General features: G+C 34.5%; 1 protein-coding gene across 1 annotated transcript in view; it reads right to left on the reverse strand.

Moving 5' to 3' along the window:
• DPH6 (diphthamine biosynthesis 6) overlaps positions 1-21,600 on the reverse strand; it is a gene marked incomplete at its 3' end in the record, with an annotated part of 83,773 nt that extends 62,173 nt beyond the window's left edge. Inside the window, exons 1-2 of the mRNA XM_010019982.1 lie at positions 21,513-21,600; positions 18,967-19,160 (exon numbers count right to left, since the gene is read on the reverse strand). Coding sequence (XP_010018284.1) covers positions 18,967-19,160; positions 21,513-21,582 — 264 coding nt within the window. The remainder of the gene's footprint in view (positions 1-18,966; positions 19,161-21,512) is intronic.
• Positions 21,601-22,335: the final 735 nt, after the last annotated feature.

A 22,335-nucleotide genomic window follows, 5' to 3' on the forward strand; every position in this document is an offset into this window, starting at 1 on the left:
AAATTACTTGGGTACTGGATGCTTTATTGAAAATAACAGTATTACCATAAAATAAAAAAAATAGGCTTCTTTGAATGTGCTAAGTAATCACTGCAATCCATGCTGCATGTGAATTATGGGCTGAAATTTGGAAGACGTCATCAATTGCAATGACTACTAGATTTGTCTCTCTAATGAAAGACTGTATTCATTAACAGTAAACACTAATCAAATTGAATAACCAGTGGTATGTCAATACTTGAAAAGTCATTCTGAAATCAGTGCTATGTTAATTCTTTATTGTTACAATACATATGACTTCATCATTAGAGCTAATATTTACAGTTCTTCATCAGGAATGAATAAAAAGCAGAATGTAAACAACCACTCTCTTCTCCTTCCTTTCCCTGCAGAGTGCTACTATAAACTATAATACCAATGGCACAGCAGTTAATTTATCTGACTATATTAGTAATTTTATCATTATTCTTTCATAATATGCGAATTCACTGCCACATTTTCTTATTCTCTGCCTTTACTTGCTGTTCAGTTAAACAACCTCTATTCTGCATCACTGGGGTCGTTAAAAGCTACATGGGAAAAGAGAATTCATTTTTAAAACAGTCTTGATATTTTGTAGTACTTAATTCTAGAAATTAAGGCTAAATTATGTTAATCCTCTCAGGCAAATCTGAAAGCAACTACATGCAAACATGGACAAACTTATTTGTCATTGCCTAACCAAAAACTTCCTTATTTTCAATGGCAGAAGAGCTTAGCAAGACTGGTAAAAGTTGATGGTTTGGAGGAGCACTGCAACCACCACCCACTCGCTCCCCTCCTCCAGGAACCTCACTTTATGAGATCCATTCTAAAGGCTCAAAAAGATAAATTTGAGCTGATTTTGTATTTAGTATTATGGACAATTGCACCAGAAATCAAAGTTCAGAAGGTGAAACAGTACTAATAAAAAACCCTTTTCCATTAAGAGAGGATTCTCATCCACAGATTCAACTAACTACTCTGTTTAAAAGATTTTTTGCAAGTGGCCGATTAGAAAGATTAAATAGCTGCTTCAGACAATTTTTCAAAGATAGCAGATACAGCAATTATCCCTGATGAATAACGAAACAAACCCCAAAAATACAATTATGAAGTATAAAATTAGACATAGTTAGACATGGTGGTTAGTACAGTAACCACTACACACATCCTGGAAAATAAAATATAAATAATCCATTATAAAAGAGTTCGGCAAACTAAATAAAATTAAAACTGATGTGTCTACTGCTTTTAAATTATGTTCACTTCCAAGTTTAACCAGAAAAATCAAAGCAAATGCTCCAGCTCCTAATGACTTGACTTGCACGAAGTTACATGTCTGGAACAACGACAGCTAAGAAATACTTTGCAACTTCTGCTGAAACTTTGAAATGCAATCTGAATTTTACTTTAAGGGAAACCTATACAAACTGCAATGTAGGCAACCACTAACTGATATAACTGAATTTTGTTTAGTTTGTTTGTTTTTGTTGTTTGGGGTTTGTTCTGTTTGGTTGGTTTTTTTTAATCTATTTGATGCAGCCTTCTATCCTCTTGCATAGAAATGAAATTAAAAAGTACTTTAAGAAAACCAAACTTCAATAATGTATAGGCATGAGATGTCCCTGCCTTATTCTTTCAATACCTTTCAATGGTGTATTAGTTTGTTCCTAGTAAAATTTACACTACTGAATAAATACTACACTTTAAAATTTTGTGCGGTTCTGGAAAAGATGCTTTCTTAACAAGCACTCAGTAGAATTCCTACTTTCTTTACTGCTTTTATTACAAATATTTTTTAAATACTCCAGGTCAGAAAGGGATCATTCCGCAATCTAATCATCTGGAACAGCAGAGGCCACAAAATATCATTTTTTCCTGACTGAGCCCAATAGCTAAAGATTAAGCTGTAAGACAGTTGCAAACACTAGACAGCATTCTCATCTATATTGTTCTGCTTTATGTGCTAGTTGAGAGCCTAATGGTCTTACCTGTCCATTAAAATGTAGCAGTTTTAAGGTATCAAATTCCCATCATAAAGACTTCCTACTCTGAGCAGTTTACTGAAGAAATCATCAGGAATAGGCAATGTCCTCTACCCCATTCAGCCAGATTCAGAGAAACTGTTGATAACCCCCAGAAAAAGGTAAAAAATAAAGCAAATCTCACAAGCCTCTAAAAGGGAGTGGGTTTGGGGTTTTTTTTAAGAGAGTTCCTCAACATGCTTGTTATTCCAGTATTTGGAAAGGGCTTACCTTCATCTCCTGTCCTTACCATCATCAGGTTTTACCCAATAAAAGCTGATTGCTCTACAAACTGACCAGGCGCCTAAAGGCTCCCCATGACTCTTGGTACAAGAGTATCCTGAGCACTACTTTAATGACAGTGGCAAGCCTGGCCAGGGATTAACACTCCCAGCCTCTCAGGGAACCACTAGCACTGTCTTCCATGAGAGCAGGGAACAGAATACTTTGTCTCTTCCAGCAGTCTTGTGCACTGGAAGGAATGCCCTCTTCCTTTGATTACTCTAACAGTTGTCAGGTTCTTAGCTTAGCATACAGCTTATGCCTGATCCACTGCCTTCCTGGTCTAGTAACAACTGCATACTCTATTATAACTGACGTTACGCAAACAGTGGTGTCGTAAGGTTATACAAAGGTAAGACAATCTCTTATTAGTAAGAAAATGGAAAAAGTTCTGATGTAAACACTTAAGAATAAATGCAAGAAGAAGTCTAAAATGTGCAATTCGTCACTGCGTTTTTGCCACCCATCTCTCACAGGCTTTCAAAACAGGCTTTCCCAATCTGTTCGGTCCCAGCTTGACAACATGGTCAGGCTGCAGACGGGATGCTGAGAAATTAGTAGAAAACACCCAAAGCTACTGCCTCAGAAGAGCCCACTGTTCAAGATGAGGAAAACGGGGGGGAAATAAAAAACCAAAACCCAAACAATTTCTCTGCTTTTATTTGTCTCACAGGACACTTCAGTCTCTAGTTTTCCTCCAGATTCTCACCAAAAACCTCTAGAAACCTTGTTCCTACAGAATGAAGATTCTGTATTTCAGTCAGTTGACTGCAAATCAGCTTCACAACAAGGCCCTGGCATGATACTTTCTACAAAAATGGCTGGCCAAACCCTGAAAACTGCATTAAGGTTTTCCATTGAAAATTGACATTTCAGACCATCTATCCTTGCTCAACAAGACAAGTATGAACTTGGTCCTAAAATATCAGATCTATGCAAAATCTAACTTAACCTAAATTCAGCTAAAGCTGCAAGCGGAAACCCTTCAGGAAATGCCAATACAATATATACAATCAACACTGCCCCAACCATGGACCGACAAGACCACACGCAGAGGAAGGATGCTTGCTACTCTAAGATAGAAAGAATTTGGGTAGCAGAAAGAATGGGCTGCCTGAGGATCTGCCTTGAGGATGAAACATAAGATTTTTAGGAGGAGAATGGAAGAAACAGAAAGGAAGGGCAGATGATAATGCGCCAAACAAAAAATAAACCCAGAAAAATTCAGCACAGAAAAAGAAAAATCAAAAGAATACATAGCAAAGGAAAACTTTCAGGGGATTTTTCTGTAATGGAATAATGATTTAAAAAAAAAAAAAAAAAAGAAAAAGAAAAAAAAAACCCCAACCTTCCTCCAAAGCTTAGCATAAAAAAAATTTACAAAATGCTAAAAATCTTAAAATCTCTTCCATCCTGCTTTATTTTATTAGCTTGCATAAATGTGAAATTTATTTTCAGTCTTGTGAAGTTCTGACATCTCATACTGTCAAGAGGGTTGTAGCTTCAGGTTGCTCTCAGAATGATAGCCATTATGTCATCTTAAAATCTGAAAGCAAACGTGTGTGTGAATATAAGGGAGAGGAATATTAATTTCTGTTTCTTCCAACTGGGGGAAAGTGAAGCTTCCCTTCCTCAAGGAAGACATGTCACCATGAGTGTGTAAGAAACAGCATATGACATGAAGGTACAGTGAGTAAAAAGGAGAAGCTGGCACATTAGCAATGTCATAGAGAACAAGAAAAAAAATACAGCTTGCTAGGGGGATACCAAGATTAAATGCAGGTGAGTATTTAACAATGGAGAGAGAAAACAGTAAAAATAGAGGAAAGTAAGCAGGAAAATAGTATTAGGAAAAGGTGTAGGCGAGGAAATATTGTGAAGGCAAATTACATACCCTGACACAGAAACAACTCTCAACTAAATTGATCCTGAACCTATTCCAAAGGCAAAGAAGAATGGGTAATGTGGGGTCAAGTTACTGAGCAAGAAGGGAGGAAAGATTAAGGTATACCTACTATGCATCTCTTACAAATTCAAATACTTCCAAGCTCAATTTATCCTTATTTCTTCCATTCCCATCCTAGTCATGAGTAAACATTTAAAAAAAAAAAAAACAGAAAAAAAAAAAAAGACGGAGAAAATGCATTAAAGGTAAGTTATACACTTGATCATTGTTACGCTGGTCAGCTCTTTTCTTTTTTTAACGCGAGATCTAAAAAAAGTGCAAAACACTAGTTTAGACTTACAGACTTAGAGTACAATCCAAACAGTACTTTGTTGAAAGGTATTATTACTGTATATGCTGTTTTAATATGAAATTGATATCCAGAAAGATGAAAACACTTACACAGAGCATTAAAGATCCCTTTTGTACCTTCTCTGCTTAAAGCCAACAGCATTTTCTTTACCGTCCATATTCCACATTTTTAAAAATATGTATCAAAGCAAGCTGAACTGTTGGTTTTCTAGTATCGCCAGTAGGTAACTGCATCACAGAAAGGAGAATGAGTATCTTCTGTTATCCCTCCTCACTCCTCAACTGCAGGCAGATTGTTAAGGTATTCTCCAAGATTAAGAACAAACTGATTATTTAAATTTAAAAGACATTATTGACTGAATCAGATTCCCAAATTATTTCTTATATAATCTTAAAAAAAAAAAAAAAAAAAAAGCAGCATCTTCAGAATGCTTTATTGTCGAAAAGCATATGCTTTGATTTTACACTGCAGGTTCTCAGATAGATGCTTCTTCTCTGATCAAGATATTACAATTATTTACTATGGGGCTTTTTTTTTTCCTTTTAATGCAGAAATTTAAGTTTCAGAGGACTGAGACATCTAAAATTGCTAATACGTATTTATGACCTGTGCCCTTGGCATAAGTGATTGTGGACTGTAGTAACAAGATAAGAGGAAAAGGAAAACAGCTTTTTATTATGAGCAGCAATATTTTGTTCAAAGAATCTAGCAGCCAAGGAACAGTCTCTGAGTCTAGTCCAACACAAACTGTGACACAAAAAGACAGATTAAAAAATAAATAAATAAAAAAATCAACCATACAGACAAGGACATTACAGATGTTTACAGATGGTGAAGTTCAGGGCTATTCACATTCAGTAAAGTTTCAGTCCCCTTCTAGTTCTCAGAGCAGAAATTTGCACAATGGGCTACCCACTACTGAGCTTTCTTACCTGTTAGAGAGTAAGCGTGGCCTTCCCACAAATACTTTTGTCTCATTTAATAGAAGAGAAATACTTGTAACAGGCTTTCAACCTGAACTGCTACTGTTTTATTGACAGACGTCAGTTTTTAAACTGAGGAGTTTTTGTGGTCTCACTGTTTTAAAACAGTGTCTCCTGTTCACAATGGATATATTGTATTATACAGTTGCAGTGTGACTGTATGCTTGGAAGGAAGAGGTCAATGATCCCAAACCCATTTTCATCTGAAGTACCAAAACTATTTGAAACTGGCCAGCATTGTCTCAATCAAGAGTTGTTAATAAGACACAAGTAACTAATTATGTTGAATGTACTTCCTACGTTTTAAAGGTACATAATGAGAACAGCGCAACATTCTGTCAAACATGCCAGCTACTGAAACATACCAACAAGTTACCAAAGAGAAGGATGAGTTCTACACTTTGCTGAAATATGAAGCTAAGCATTAGTGATAACCATTGCATAATAAAGATGTAATTGCCTAATTAAAGAAGTGAAAACTTTCATTCTAATTTTCTGAACAAGGAAGAAATAACAAAACACTTGGGGAGAATACTAAATGTGGATGTATTCCATGTGGTTTCTGTTCAAAGGGGAAACCGAATGCTAATCCTTTCCACCCAAGACAAGCTAACGGTCAACTTTGAGAGAAACTTATATATAGGAAGGTCTCAGTTCTTCAGTGCAAGTTTATATATATACATCTTAACCAAATGTTACCAATAATGCAGCAAGAAGAATACCTACCAACTCATGGAGAAGCAAGTATAAGGTAAAAGAAAAAACGAACCAACTGAACAAAAATTCCCAATGAAACCGCCAATCACCTCATGAACACAAAAAAATAGATCATGAAACTTGCTTCCTACCTATGAAATAGCAGCAGACTGCCAACTGTATGAGGTAGTCCTTCATATTACAGAAGTTTCTATTGCAAAGGAGACTCTAGGTTCCCAGCTTCCTCATGTGCCTGGTCTAAAGCAGGCATGTGCACACACATGTTTTTTTAATCTCTACTTCAAAAATATTGGAAAAAAATAACCTTTCAGAATAAAGAAATAAAAAACCTAGGTATATCACACACCCATGCAACTTTGCTGTTTTGAACCTTTCGTGCCAGTGGTTTTCATGCTAGAATCTTTAATGTATTATGATTACAATCTGCTTTTCCAGTTTATTTGAAGTACAAGATAATGCAAAGGAGAGCAGAAAGTATGCACTTGCCATTTTCAAATTCTCAGGTGCCTAAATTTGCAATACAATAAATTTATTATTACATATTGAAATAGTTTTCTGGAGTAACTACCTTTAAAAAGGTGTCAATAATCACCACATCACATGAAATTGGATGGTCTGGAAAGACAGCATCAGTCATTAAGTTCTCAAAGCAATTTAAATAGACATGAGAAAAAGTAGATTTTGGGGTTTGTTTTTATTTCCAACTTATGATTTCAAATAAGCGCTCTCCTCTCAGTGCAGTTACACATAACAGCATCATGAAAATTCAGAGATAAGTTTTTCAGGTTATTATATAAACGATTTATCATTTTTTTCTTAGGGAAAAAAAAGTATTTTCAGCTCAGAAGATAAGCATGCAGAAAAAGCCACTAAGTATTGAAAACTGGAAAATTAGACATTATGCAACTTAATTGCTGAAGTCATGCTGTTCCACAAAAAGTTAGTTATGCAAAAGCATCTTTCCATTTTGAGAAACAGAGTATTCGATGTCAAAATATTAAAACCATCTGATAACTAACAGCACAGATTTAGTATTAAAAATCAGATCTCAGTCTCAGGGTAAATATTCCTTTGAAAGCATTTATTGATCTTCCCTTCACAGCACTGTTCACCATTTCTGTAAAGCAATACTTTTGAGAATGGTGATGTAAGGAATGAATAAGTCACAACGACAAGTGGGTAATAAATAATGACTGACAGACTTTCCCTAAGAACACAGGACTTGTCTCCAAAGGATAAGTATAATCCTGAAGGTGGCAAAAAGGGTTACCGTAGCACAGAAATATCAAAACTATTAAAAACCTGTAGAAGTCTAATGAAAGTTAAGGATTGCAAAAGAAAAAAGAATTATTGGACTTTATAAACAAAACTGTAACAGAATGAAACATGACTACATGAACAGGAAAGACTAATAAATTAATCCCAGCAATTATAAAACAGTAATCACCTAGCTTTGTCAAATCACAAACATTAACAGGTTAAACTCAAGTTCTACAAAATATTATACATCTATACACATTAATCTTTCCTTTTTGCTTGTACACTGGCCAAGGAACAGAAAAGCTAAAGAAAGCCAAGAATAGTATCACTGGTTTGGACTAGAAAGGAAAAAAAAAAAAAAAACCAAAAACAAACACACACCAAAAAACCAAACAATAAAACATAACACAGAATATGCCAAAACGAGGTGCCTAAAGAACACAGAACAAACCAGAACAAAACTTGGTGGCCAGGCCACCAAGAAACCAAGTGAAACCTAAATACTGATTTTTTCTTTTAAAATATTATGCTGTCAAAGACTCTCTTCCATATGATCAAGTTGCATAGAAAAAAAGAATGTCTTCAAATTAGAAGAAAAAAAAAAAAGTCCTTAAATGAATATCTTAAAAAACGGAGGTCTTAAAACGTAATCATAAAGATCACCCTGAGGTCAAAAAGAACCCCCAAACTTATAGAAGTATCCTGTGAAAAAAGCCCTAACCCCATCCCAATATTTAAGATCAACAACACTTATGCAATCAGTGCAAGAAGAACCTTGACTCAGAGTTTCAGTTAAATTTAGAATTAAGTCATTTTGACCAAATCCAACATTACTTTTTTTGCCAGTAGAATAATAGTTGCCTTACTTAAAAAACATGGTTCACCTTTTTAACATACATAATTGCTTTATGTTAATAGAATAGTACACACAGGGTATTTTCTGGATCAACCAGTGCACATTATGCCATAATAGTTGCTTCCTCCAGCAACATTTCAGTATATAAAATCCCATGGTAAAAAGTAAAGATGTCGTATGACTAGAGGCTAGACATTACCCGTAAAACAGGCAGAGGAAAATCAAAGTTGCTGCACACTACACTCATAAAGCATCTCACTTTCTAATTTAATTTTAAATTTGTCTTCATCATTCTTTATTACCAGATCTCAAACACTGCAAGAAGCAGTTTGTGATGTACTATTTACTCCACCAAAATTCTTATCACAACTGGTGCATTTATCTATCTACTGTTCCAAACGAACTAAGGCATGTGGGCAGTCATGTGTTTTACACAAATCATTAGAGAAACAGGAATGTTTTGAATAGCTATCAATGGTTACATCATTAAGTATAATTTACTGCAATGACTTATGATTTTCATTCCATAGAAGTGCATTAAAAGTGTGGTTTACACATACATTAACACTCCCCACCATAAAATAAAGCCATTTCACTTTTCATAGAGTGACTTTTATGATTCTGTTACGGAAGAAACCAACTGTAGTTAAAGCATTTACTTTTTAAAAGGCCATGCTTTTTTATTGTAGTTTATAATATTTAAGTGGCAGTGTGAATGTGCATGTATGTGAATGCAGGGAACATGTGTGTTCAATACTGAACCTGTCCAACAACTTCTGCAGAAAACACAGAATACAAAGTTATTTGCATATTAAGCTATAATGAGGTAAAAGAGAAATCTAAATTGTAAATGAGTTTTGGAGACAAATCAATGCTAATGAACAACAACTACTTCAGTCACTGTGTGAATTAAAACAACATCATTAATAAAGCTTAGGTGTTCTGCTGGTGAGCATGTCTTTGCAGTCTCTAGTAGATCATGCAAGACCTGCTTTAGGAGAAGCAGCAAGCACACAGGAAGCAAGTTTACAATAATTTTAGTTTTGAAGCTTTGCTTCAAAGAACAACTTCAGGAAAGCCTACACAAGTCAGAAAATCCCATCCAATTCTAATGACTGTCCTGAACGTCTGATAAAATTTCAGATTTTCCTAGGTAATGACGAGAGCTTATAAACCTAAAATATCATTCCGAACAGTCTCTTTTGTTCCCTTTCTTGCATGTAAAGCAGTTAGTGAAAAATAAAAATGTTTCCTTAAGAAAAACGGGCTTTTGTTTGAGCTAAAAATAAGTCTAAACTTCCTGTTCTTTACCTGAACGCTCAAAGCCAGCTGTAAGTAGTAACCATGTACGGAGAAACTAGAGGGCACTGTTGTATCAGTTTTCAAGACTTAAAATGGTGACACGGCCCAAGAACAGAAGATTATCCGGAAAATAAAAGACTAAAGAAAGAATCCGGACTTAGGAGAGCATGCAAATGCACTAAACCTAAAACAATAATAAGGCAAAAAGATTGAAGCTGTATTTCTGAAGAAAATGGACTGAAAAGAAGTTCACATAACAGCCTGTCAGGCTGATAGGAACACTGCAGTGCACACATTTGGCATTTTCCTTTGTAGTACTTTCCATGGAAAAGGTAACTAATCATGGCGTCACCTTATCCTTTGCAAGCAGCAACCTATTACTAAAGTCTCACTTATAATCAATATGAAAATGAGTGATGACTGTTATGCAATTCTTCCACAGGCAGAATTTATCAACAGAAAGAGTATCTCCATACCGTAGCCTCTTACAGTGTAAAAGGCCAGTTCCATTATATTCCTTTTCATAATGACAGTTACAAATCAGTCACTTCTATTTAGAAAATGGTAAACACTGGTGCAATATAAACCAAATGAAATCCCAGTCCTTCCAGAATTACCATTAAGCATACTGATCAGAAACACTAAGTATCTATCTGAAAATAATGTAACTATGCAATTGCTGTATGCATGACATTCATATCGAAGGGGAACATACATTAAATAAGTCAGTTTAAATAACTTAGTAATTGTGTAAGAAAACAAAATAATTTTTACATGAAGAATGAGCAGAGATACCAAATTTGTCTTCATAAATATTTTTATTTTACTGTTCATTTATATGAAAGCTTGCCTGTCCTTGATTGTATTTTATTAAAACTAACCCAAATTACATTTCATTAAACACTTTTTTAAAACATGTATTACCACTGCTTCATAACTGTAAACAACATAAAGCAGCCATTTACCTCAGCACAGAATAAATCATTTTTTGTATTTTTCATTTTTAAAAATGCTTTAAAAAAAGCTTTAAAAAGTAGGAAGATGCCAAGCAAGAAATAAAAATACTGAAATAAGATATGGATACTACCATCTCTTTAAATAAAACTGTAGAGAAGAAAGGTATTGCTCTTCCTTATCAATGTGGTGGCAAAACCCACAAGCAGCATGTTTTACAGTACTACAGAACACCACCCCCCCCCCAAAAAAAACCAAACAAAAAAGAAACCAAAAAAACAAACCCATAAACAAATAAACAAACCCCAAAACTATGAACACTGACTGAAATTCACATTTTAAGAGAAAAGGTGACATGGAAAGCATTTTCAAATTAAGGTAGGCAATAACTTCATAATAAATCAAAGAATAAATGTTAACAGAGAAGATGCTCAAGCAAACAAAAGATGTACCAGAAAATTGTCTACAGCTATGTGAGTGAACAAGCAAAACAAACAAAATCAAACCACAGACGGTGCCTGTGGATACTCACATCCACATGCATAAGAACTGTGATGGTAACTGTGAAGAAACTGTGTCTCTAAGCATGCAAAGACAGAGGTACTATGTGAAAGGAAACTGCTACAGAAAATGAAAACCTTTTTTTTTTTTTTTAATGCAAAACCAGGCAACAGAAGTGTATTTACCAAGCAAGACCCCAGTTCCTTCACAGGCACAGAGACCTGGAATTCCCTGTGTTTCAAGCAACTTGTTAATAAAAGATAAATACAGACATGAATGTGCATGTCAGAAATGGGTTTCATCCAGGTTTTGCCATCTTTGACTTTCAAACAGGCCCTGTATGTGCAATGTTCAGTGGAAAAGTTCACTAAATTTCAAATTTATAAAAATCCTGGTTTTAGCACAATTCCATTTCTGAATCAGAATTCTTTTAAAATTGCCGAACATACTACCCATCTAGTAGTCTGTTTAGCTCTTGGGTTTTATTGCTATTGTTTCTAGAAGTTTAGTTTTGATAAAATAAAGTTTCATTTTATTATATTGTTTCCAGATATTAATAAAATTTCACTAGTTTTACTTTTGTAGTCCTTTGAAGTGTGTATGAGTGCAGGCAAGCAGGTTGCATGCATGTAAACAAAATTGTTAGATACACAGTATACACAGCATCAATAAAAAAAATACATATTAAACTATTAACTACACACTGACACCAAGCTAAACCAGGTGAAGTTGTCAAGTTAATATACATGTTCTATGTAAAACTTAACTGTATTTTAACTCAGAATGTCGCAGTTCATTCCTACACTCATGCAACTGGATCCAAAAGGGACTGTTACTGAGGCTGTTGAGTCTATGCATGTCACTGAAATAAAATTCAAACCATGAAAAAAGTTTTGATAACATTTACAAAATTGGCTTAAACATCTTAATGTATTTTTCCATTGAACTACAATACTGAATGCCAAAATGTTAAGAGATAATTCTCTAAATATTCAAGATATTTAACAAGATATTTGAGGTTCCTTTCTCCCCATGCGATACAGCACATTAAAACTAATTTTACTATCGTAATTTATTCAAAGCTTGATTATGAGCAATAGCTGTGAGAATAAATACAGCATTGTTGATTCATATACAAGCATTTCACTTAACTACTTTGGATAATAGCAGTGCTCCTAAAGGAGTATAAAAGCAAAGTGATTAGAAGTCATTACTGTTAATTAGCATTCACTTTACGTTGATATGGATGAACCTCTCTGTGCTGAACAAATGGAAAGCTTTTATCTAAAGTCTGCCAAACCTGGTCAAGGTAGGCACTGAAATAAAGCATCAGTGACCAGTAAGTTGAATTCAAAACAACAATAACAAAAAAGCAAAACAAAATCTAAGGATGTATCATCATCCAAATTAGTGGGATTCAGTTTTTTAAACAGGAAAAGGTTTGAAGGGAATGAGTAAAACTGGAAACTCATACTTCACATTCTGCAATCTCACTGATAAAAGGAGGAAATGTGTGTTTATCAAACTTGCTGCGAGTGCAGGGTTCATTTGGCGTCCTGTAAACAATGCCTGGCTTGCCCATTTCCAAATGCATGTGAGAATCTCGCAACCCAGAACATCATATTCAGCAGGCAAGGTCACGCTAAAGATGCCCTGGAAATGGGAAATTAGGAAAACCTGGCAATCAGAGGTTTAAAGCTGACCAGAACAAGCCCTCAGGCTTGCTTACCATCTTTCACCACCAGCCTGTCTCTGCTTTTCGATATTAACACAAGACTGAGAGTGAGTGAAAACAACTCCACACCCCTAACAGGGAGAAATAGTGACTTTTTTGTTTACATAAAGCTCTAAATTTCTCACGGCAAGAAACTACCTCAAAGAATTGCTCAAGATCCCCTTCTGGAAAAAAAAAAACCAAACAACAAAAACATTGACCCTTCCTGAACAGTTCAGATGAGACAGAGAGAGTGACAGGCATCCTGTTGATTAAAAAATTTCCTTGTTCCCATCCCATTTTAAAATTCAAACTAAAAAAAATAACCAAACCAAAAAGCCCCTAAACAGACCCTGTCTTGTGGATGGAACAAGATACAGAATTATTTTTACACTGCTTAAAGCACTGCCAACTATGCAATTACTTCTTACCCTCTTCCCTTAATTCCCACTCTTATTCAGTGGTGATAATGATCATCCCCTAGCTGGAGGAAGGTACAGAGCTTCACTCCAGAATTAATTAAAACAAAAAAGTAACAAAAAATAATTTTGAACATGATGAATGCAAAGGGATAATTCAAATTCTCACAGACAAAAATCTAGTCATTATGAAACGTACAGGAACCTAGTCTATGCCACATTTATGTTTATAAACCACAGCAAATATTGTGTCAAAAAAAAAAGTCTTCCTTTATGAAGCAGAAGGGTTATTTATTTGTCAGTGTAGGTAGTCATTTCATGCAATTTCTAAAAGCTCACATTTAACTTTCATGTCTAAAGGCAAAAAGAAATGTGCCAAGAAATACGGTCTCCAAATGTTCATCTTATCAACACGAATAGTAGAGAGCCCAAAAAATAAATACCATTGTTTTATCTACCACTGTTCCCTCTAACTGGACACTGAAGAGGTTTTAGGATGTTTTTTCAATCCTGATGTTATAATTTCACTTGCTGTATATTAATGTTGTATTTCAAATGCCGAATTATATACAACCAAAGGTCCAGTATTCTTGATTTTCAATAATCTTAAAATATAGGATAAAAAAAAAAGAGGAGTGATTATTTTGGAAATTCAGCATAAAGACAAATTCATCTCCCTACAATTCAATCATTTTCAAAAATGTTGAGGAACATACCTTTGAGGGATTTGTCTACGCGTCTACAAGTAATTCAAATCATAATAGGGAAAATATCAGACTTTCAACTGGGAACATAGTTCGGTGAACAGTATGCTGATGTCCTCAGATTACAAATTACTGAAGTCAATCAGGATTCCGTAACTAATAATATTTAGATCTTTAAGACTCCTAAGAAAATCTGCAAGCATTATTAGTACAATTTAAGCATATGCTATTAGTCTTTATCATATAAATACTACCACTGAATTCACAGGAACTACCAAGAGCTGATTAAAATGGACATAAAAGCCAAATGACTATTTCCAAATACTTCGCTGTTTCTTTGAAATGCATTTTATAATAGTGAAGACAGTCAAGCAATGCCTGCAGTAGAATACTGCATTACATTTATTCATGTATTTTTCCTGATGGATGCTTCTAGACATCTGGCTGTACAAAAGCGACAAAGTTAGTTATCAGATTGAATGCAAGGACTAAGTTTACCTATTTGCCACAGCAGCTAAATTCTGGAGAAGTGTGAAAGAAAGACTGCTAGCAATAATGAGGAACTTAAAGTTTTATCTTCTGTGAGGGAATTAACCCCTATCCAAAGGCCACAGAATAACCTTGTATTTCACCCATTTACCTCAAACCCTGAACTGTTTCCTGAAGAACTCCAAGTCTTAGGGAGTTTCACTGAATTATGATAGTACCTCAATTCCACCTGAACCTGCACAGCTGAAGTACTTTGTCTAAAGCAAGGTAACACCTTAAATAACATCTAAAATTACACAGCCATTGTCATTTTAACTCTTACACAGGAATACTTCCATTCTTCAGTAAACATAAGTCTGGGTCCATTTCAAAAATCACGATCCTGTTCTTAAAGAGTAATTATTAAATACAGGACTCACGCTATATTAGTAAGTTCCTTGTGCTGTAACAAAAAAAAAAAAAGTTACTTATTCTTGGTGACTGATCAAGTTACAATGATCACTGTTTCAGAATGCAACTGAGTTACAAGATCAGAGCTCCAAAATGTGACAATATTTTAGAAAATAAATTGTCTTTCTCTCCCCTTCCACGTTACTGAAAAAAATGAAAGTGCCACAAGCAATAGCTGTGTCAAATGTCTCGTACATCCAATATATCCAACATCAATTCTTATTTTTCATCTGATAATCAATAGATGATACCATAATTAATAACCCTTCAGTCCTGAGATCCAGTATATTCAAGTATACTCTGGTGTTTTGTAAGCTTGCAGGTTCTGAAGGAACCAGGACATGCACCACAGAAAGAACTGACAGAAATAACATGTTAAAACTGAATATTCACTGAAAATCAGCTTGCATGCTTTATAGTAAGTACAGGGAGATATTACAAAGAAACTATAAATAGAACCAAATTTTAAATAGTAATCTAAAAAAACAAAAAACAAAAAAACACCCAACAAAAAAACAACCCCCACACACCAACATTCCATCATTTTTATAAAGTTCAAGAATTCTACAGATTACTCCAGTAGTGGAAACTTATCAAATAAAGCAAAAGCCTTCACAGAGCAGAGGAGATAAGGAAGGCAAGAAACTTGGAAGTGGACAGAACTGTCTACTGACACCCAGAACTGAAATAAATTATCCTGCATTAGTCTGTATAGTCTGGAAGCTCCTATAATCACTGCCCTAACAAAAGTTTAGCCATAGTTCCAGGAGATACAGAAAACAATCCAACATCCAACCCGTCTAACACCACTTCTGTATGTGCTTGCATGAAACATCAATGTTCTATTTGAACAAGATCATAATTACATTGAAAAGGGGAGAAAGCAGTTAAATATGCCTATATTGAGAAGAATGTTGTAGGAAAGTTTCATAAAAACGCCTCCATGCACCAGTCTTTCCAACCACTGAAGGGAAACAAAGCTTTCCCACACATTTCCTGGTAAGACTCTGAAGGATAATCCAGACGATTAAGTATTGCTTATATGCTTTGCTGGAAAAAATCTCCAATACACAAAGCAACAAATATGGACAAATCAGGGTGTCTGTAATGCCTATTCAATAACATGGAGAGTAGATTTAATTATTCCATAGAGTTCAGGATTTACATGTCTCAAAGTAAATATTCTACGACCAGGTGAGGACTGCATAGTAAAATACATATAGACATCATGTAAGTATTCCAATATGTTGCACAATATATACTGATTACAGAATCTAAAGCAGGGCACTAGGCAAATCAAAATTAAAATTAAATTTTCTTCATTCCTATCAATCATCTGGGTTTGTGATAATAAAATTAGCAGGTTTACAGTCACTCGCACCACCTTCTGAGTCTCACAGACTAGCAGAAGTCTGTTGTCCTGGGTTTCCTATCCCTGCAGAGGAATATTTAACTTTTTGGAAATCTTTTTCTTGTAATATTGTTTTTAAAAAAAACACCAAATACTTTTTAATTCATACTAGTTTTTCAAATGTGGTTTAATTTTTTAATAAGCAAGTACTTGCAATACAAGCATTCTTTACAAACAGAAAGTGAGGCACACTATGTAATTTTGATCTAGACACACCTTTCCTGTATTCTTGGGTTCAAACCATTTGAAAGAAAAAAAGTTATGTTAGTTTGAACAGTGTTTTGAAATTACATCCACTCAAGGATGTGTTTTAACAAGGCTTCTGCAGAATTCCTCCCCTCCCTTCAACAGAATGCAAATGGGGTTCTCTGTTTAAAACTATTAACATCTGGGGGAAAAAAATTCCTAAAGCAAAATCCTCAGTGATTAGAACTTACATAGTAAAGCCACAAAACTACAGTTATAAATCAATGTGAAAAGATAAAAACAGAAAGCTTTCAAAGTTACTGTTAAAACACAAAGTAAAAATTTTCATATCTTTTCTTTAAAACTAAAAATACCCTGATAATTTTGCATCAGAATATGCAAGACTTCTACTGAAACTTTTGCACCAGAATTTCATAAATAGGTTTGACTATAAAGACATGGTTATCCGAAGTCTAACATAAAAGCAGTATATTGTTAATATTTATATCTTTAAAATATCATACAGTAGAATTATTATTGCTATACAGGAAAGAAGTAGTTATTTAGTTCCAGACAACTTGATAACATCTCTTTTGACTATAGTTATAATTATCATGTACAAACTTCCAAAGCAGAATTTGTCAAGATTTAATGTTAGGATTAATTTATGTCAGGCATCCATTTCTCCAAAGACAGCAAGAATCGAAAAGGAAGCATCATCTTAATTGCCACTAATCTGCCCATTTTTAATTAAATTGATCAGTAATTTATTATCTCACTCAGAAGCAGAAAGCTGTTCATATGCAGCTTTAAGAGACAGCATATACTGGTCCTTCTAATTTCTAATACTACCATAGTTCAATGATAATTTAAAACTGCTGTACCATATTTCTTTCAATTCCTGTATTGCAGGATATGCACATTCCATTTAAAACCTCTGTAATGCACTCTAAAGTGCAATCATAGAATCACAGAATCATTTAGGTTGGAAAAGACCCATAAGATCGAGTCCAACCTTTAACCTAACACTGCCACCACCACTAAACCACGTCCGTAAGTGCCACCTCTACACATCTTGTCAATACCTCCAGGGATTGCGACACAACCACTTCCCAGGGAAGTCTGTTCCAATGCTTGACAACCCTTTCAGTGAAGAATTTTTCCCTAATACCCAGTCTAAACTTCCCCTGGCACAGTTTGAGGCTATATAGCCTATATGCACTGTTCTCTTACTTCATAGTCTCATACTCCACTACAGGTGTAAGATCTTGATTTTACTTTAGAAAAACATGATTTCCTTGTCAAAAATGTTTACAAGATGTAACATTTGACTCCATCATGGTTCAGAAAGCTTTCTGCACTCAAACCACATTCTCATCTGCAAGTTAATAATCTTTTAAAACTGAACAAAGAATAAGCCTAAAGCTTTTAGGTTCATGAATCTCAATTCTCATTTCAATGGAGGAAAAAGGGTGAGAAAATATTCAATACCTGAATAGAAGACCAAAAATAACTTCAGCTGAAGTTTCAGAAAGATCAATAAAACTAAACATGGATTTACCTTTTTTTTTAAAGAGCAATTAATATGATTTTCACAACACTATATTGTTTTAGTACTGTGAACTACAGACATCAACACAATTACCCGGAATAGACATAGTACATTGACTTAAACTTTGTCTAAAACCTCTAGAGTCAATGGGAGGTTTTCTATTTATTTCAATGAGATCCAATTTAATTCTGGTGGAAAATAAAGTACCACAAGAAACACTTTGGAAAACAACAGAGCATAAATTTCAAATGTTTTAGGAAACAGGCCCATTATCTCCCTTTAACTGGTTTTATAGCTAAAATGGATTGATACATGTTATTGCTATTATGTGATATATTAGAAAAAAGTTACAGGAGTACCAGAATCAAAACCACCATTTTAAAATATTCTGTAATACTTTACAAATGATCTGCAACATAAAAACAAATAACAGATTCTGGTTTACAGCGCTTAAGTGTACATAAATGGCAATGTCTAGATGTTATTTTCCATATATCGATAAATGTACAAAATCTCTCATTCCAGTAATCAAGCAATGCATTCTTTCAAGTATGGAACTACATAAACATTTTTTACTTACAGAAAATTTTCACAATTATGGGGGTTTTTTTAGTATATACCAAGTACTTGCTACAGGTGTTTTCATCAAATAGGAACAAGGTTTTGGTTCGAAATAGGGATTAGTGTGTCTGATTTACACTGGGGAAAAAAAACTAAGTTACACTATATATATGCAAAGAACAAAGAAATAAATCTTGTAAAAGTGTTCCATTTTTTTCGCAAAGCTTCCCTTAAATACCTAAGTGGATAATTTATTTGAATTAATAAATTAGTTAAGCAATATAATTGTCCCCAGTTATTTAACTCTCTTCATTCAGCATACCTTAACAAGTTTCATGAGGTGGTAAAGGTCTTCAACTTCATCTTCCTGACATGCTGTATACACTCTTCCAGTATTTACACTGGTACCCTTTATGAAACCACGGTAGAGTGGCAAGTCTAACGCATCAGCATATAGGTCAATGGCATGGTGTCCTACTGTTTGATACATATAGCTGTCCAATTCATCACTCTGCCCTGCAAGAGTTAAGAAGCAATCATACTGTGTCCAATATTTCCACAATTACAGATAATCACAATAATACAAAGCACTGAGAAAACCTAAATGTTCGTATTTTCCAGTTCACAAACAGATGTTTGGTGACAATACCTTTATAAACATGGAAAAAAAAAAAATAGATTTCTCCACCCGACAGATGTATGAAGAGGAAGACATATGTCACAAATATATTATCTATCTGTAAATTGTGGTGTCTATTTCTTCTTTAGTATTCATCCCTGTTTCATCCAAAAATCTCAGAATGGTCGAATCCTGCTCCTATTTATATGGTAGTTTTGATAGGAACACAGCTCAGAGGCACAAACCCAGATGCATTTCGACATACTTAGAGCAAGAAAGTTGGAATGCACTGGAACACTGAGAATAAGCAATAGGTTGTCAAAATTTACAGTACCTTTACTGTTTATCTGGTCATCAAGAAGAAGAGATTATTTCTGCTTAAGTAGAATAAAAGTAAAATGCTATGTTTTGACAGTGCTTAATACGTGAAAAGAAAAGGAAATCTGTCATAATAGCCAGGCCCTTTCTACCTTCACTCCTTTTAAAAATTAAACTTGAAATGAAATCAACTGCTTGCCACTATCTCCTTAACCAGGAGAAAAATTTAACTGGATTTTCTTACAAGCAGTTTATAGGTAGCAGATAAGAAAAAAACCAGCTAAAATGTAGACATCATAGATTAGAATTAAATCTCCAACAATACGATAAACTGTTTACATATAAAATATTTCAAATAATTTTTCAAAGAGATTGATAAAGCAATACATTATTATTACTGAAATCTCCACTATTTACTATTTTAATGCTAATTTGTAATACCTGAACGTCTCTTTAAATCTACACATGCACATCAAGCATCCCTGCTGTGTACCTATGTAGCACATTTTGCGAAGCGAAAGGCCTGTAACAAGATAACTAATTTGTGAAGTAAAAATTAGGTCATGTCACATTTGATACCATAGAACAGATATGCTTTTGCTCAAAATAGGCAAATCCAAACCCACAATCACAACTAACCAAACTAAAACAGAAGGGTCGATTTAAAACAAAACTCAGTAGTTTTCAAAACACATAAATATGACGAGGTCTTTAAATGGATACTCAGTTCAGAATACAGTTTCTTTATTAACTAAGACTCTCCAGGCAACAGTGGTACAAGATAAAATAAAATGAATGACATAGAATCCGCTATTGCCTGAAGCACCTCAATTAACTTTCCACAAAATTTCCAACTACACACTTAAAGAGAGCATTTTATGATTTTAATGACAATATTCTCCATTTCTGATGTGGATAAATTAGTTTAAAGACAACATATTTCAACAAGATTAGAGATGATTATGTACTAGCTACCCAGAAAATAAATTGTTCCTCTAGTCCCTAGCATTTGCCAATTCCACCCATGACTCATTTGTGACATCAGTTCCCTTTTTTTCTTCACTTTCTGTGTATCTTTCTACCATACATAAACATGTATATGTGGTAGGAAGTTATATACGGTTACATACATAACCATACAGTGACTAGGTATTGCACTTAATTGTTTAACATACGTTGAACAGTCAACCTACGTTAATTATGTTCACCCTACTAACCGGGAAATAACTCACTTCAAGTTCAATTTATGCTCTAGTCAAACAAAGAAGTACTCAGCTCACCTTCTTACCTCCCCACTGACAAACTTCCTGAGTTTCTCACATTCTCTTTCATAGAAATAAGTCTAGGTACAGCCTGTGAGGAACTATCAGAAATCTGGCCCAAGCTAAACAGAAAGGAAAATGCAGGAAACAGTGCATCAAGGTCTATTCCAACCCAGATCAGTTCCTCCATCCAATTCACAAATGCTGGGTTAGAGTAATGGAGGAAGATACACAAGGCATGAGCAACAGCAAAACTGCCAATTTTTGGCAACTGGAATGGTTTATGCCATTTTAAAGCATTTCTAAAAATACAGTTTTTGTTTTGCTTGATGATATCCTCTACCACCTTTCACTATTTGTGCTACTGAATTCACACAATCCCTTTGTTTAACACCAGGAATAGTATTCTCCCTTTTTCAAATTGCGCAAGCCTTTCTTTACTGATCTTCATTTTGTTGCATTTTACCTCCCTCCTTAGAGGAAAAATACGTTTAATACATCTCTATAGCATTTTCTTTTTTCTACCTAAGATTTCTAGATTGCCCTTCAATATGCAAAACTATATATAATCACATAAGAAAAAAAACTTAATTCAGGCACAGCTGTGCCTCCGTTGTTTCTAATACACATAAAAAAGTAAAATCTCCTATAAGAAATGTGGCTTCATACCTGTGTTTTCGGCAGGTCTTAAATTGGCTAGAGCAACAATCTGATGCCCAGCAGCAGCACACTGCATCATATTATAACAGCTGTCCTTCCCACCACTGTAAGAAAAGGAAGATAGTAGCAATTAGAAGTAGTGATAAAACTTTTAGCTTAAAAATTAGTATCGGGGGGGGAGAGAAAAGTTGCAAAATATTAGGAAAAGGATGACTTTACCATACAATGTTTACTAAATATACTTAGTATATAGTACCCATACAGTAACCATAAAACACATATCCAGTTCTATATGTCATTACTAATCTGCACAATTTTGGAACTGAGAGGTTCCATGAACAACAGCCACTCACACTGGAATCCGTTCAAAACAAGGACTATCTTCTACTCCAGAGATGAATGACTTTGTACTCATTACTAGGTAACTTGGATTAAAAAATAACAGTATCTGCTCCAGAAAGTTGCCAGCATTAGCAAACTTTTTAAATGAAGACTGTCATGTTAGGAATTACCTTTATCCTTCATGGGATACTTTGCCTAAAGTTTTGACATTTTAAATGTACTTGCCATTTTCAAAAGCTGTAATTATTACAGGTAGTAGGTTCAGTTGACACTGCATTGAAAATGCAGATTTTTTACTGCATATAACTGCAAATAAAAATAATTACTGCTGATTAAAAAAAAAAAAAAGAAAAACAGAATGATATTCTTCTCTGAGGCCAAGAGATAATACTGTAACACAGAGAACACAATTAATTTTGACATTCATTCAAGATCTACTAGAACCTTTCCACTATCAGTGAGGAAAGAATCCTGCTGTCCTGGTGTAACT

Source organism: Nestor notabilis, unplaced genomic scaffold (genome assembly GCF_000696875.1).
Source record: "Nestor notabilis isolate BGI_N333 unplaced genomic scaffold, ASM69687v1 scaffold13418, whole genome shotgun sequence".
NCBI classification, from domain to species: Eukaryota; Metazoa; Chordata; class Aves; order Psittaciformes; family Psittacidae; genus Nestor; species Nestor notabilis.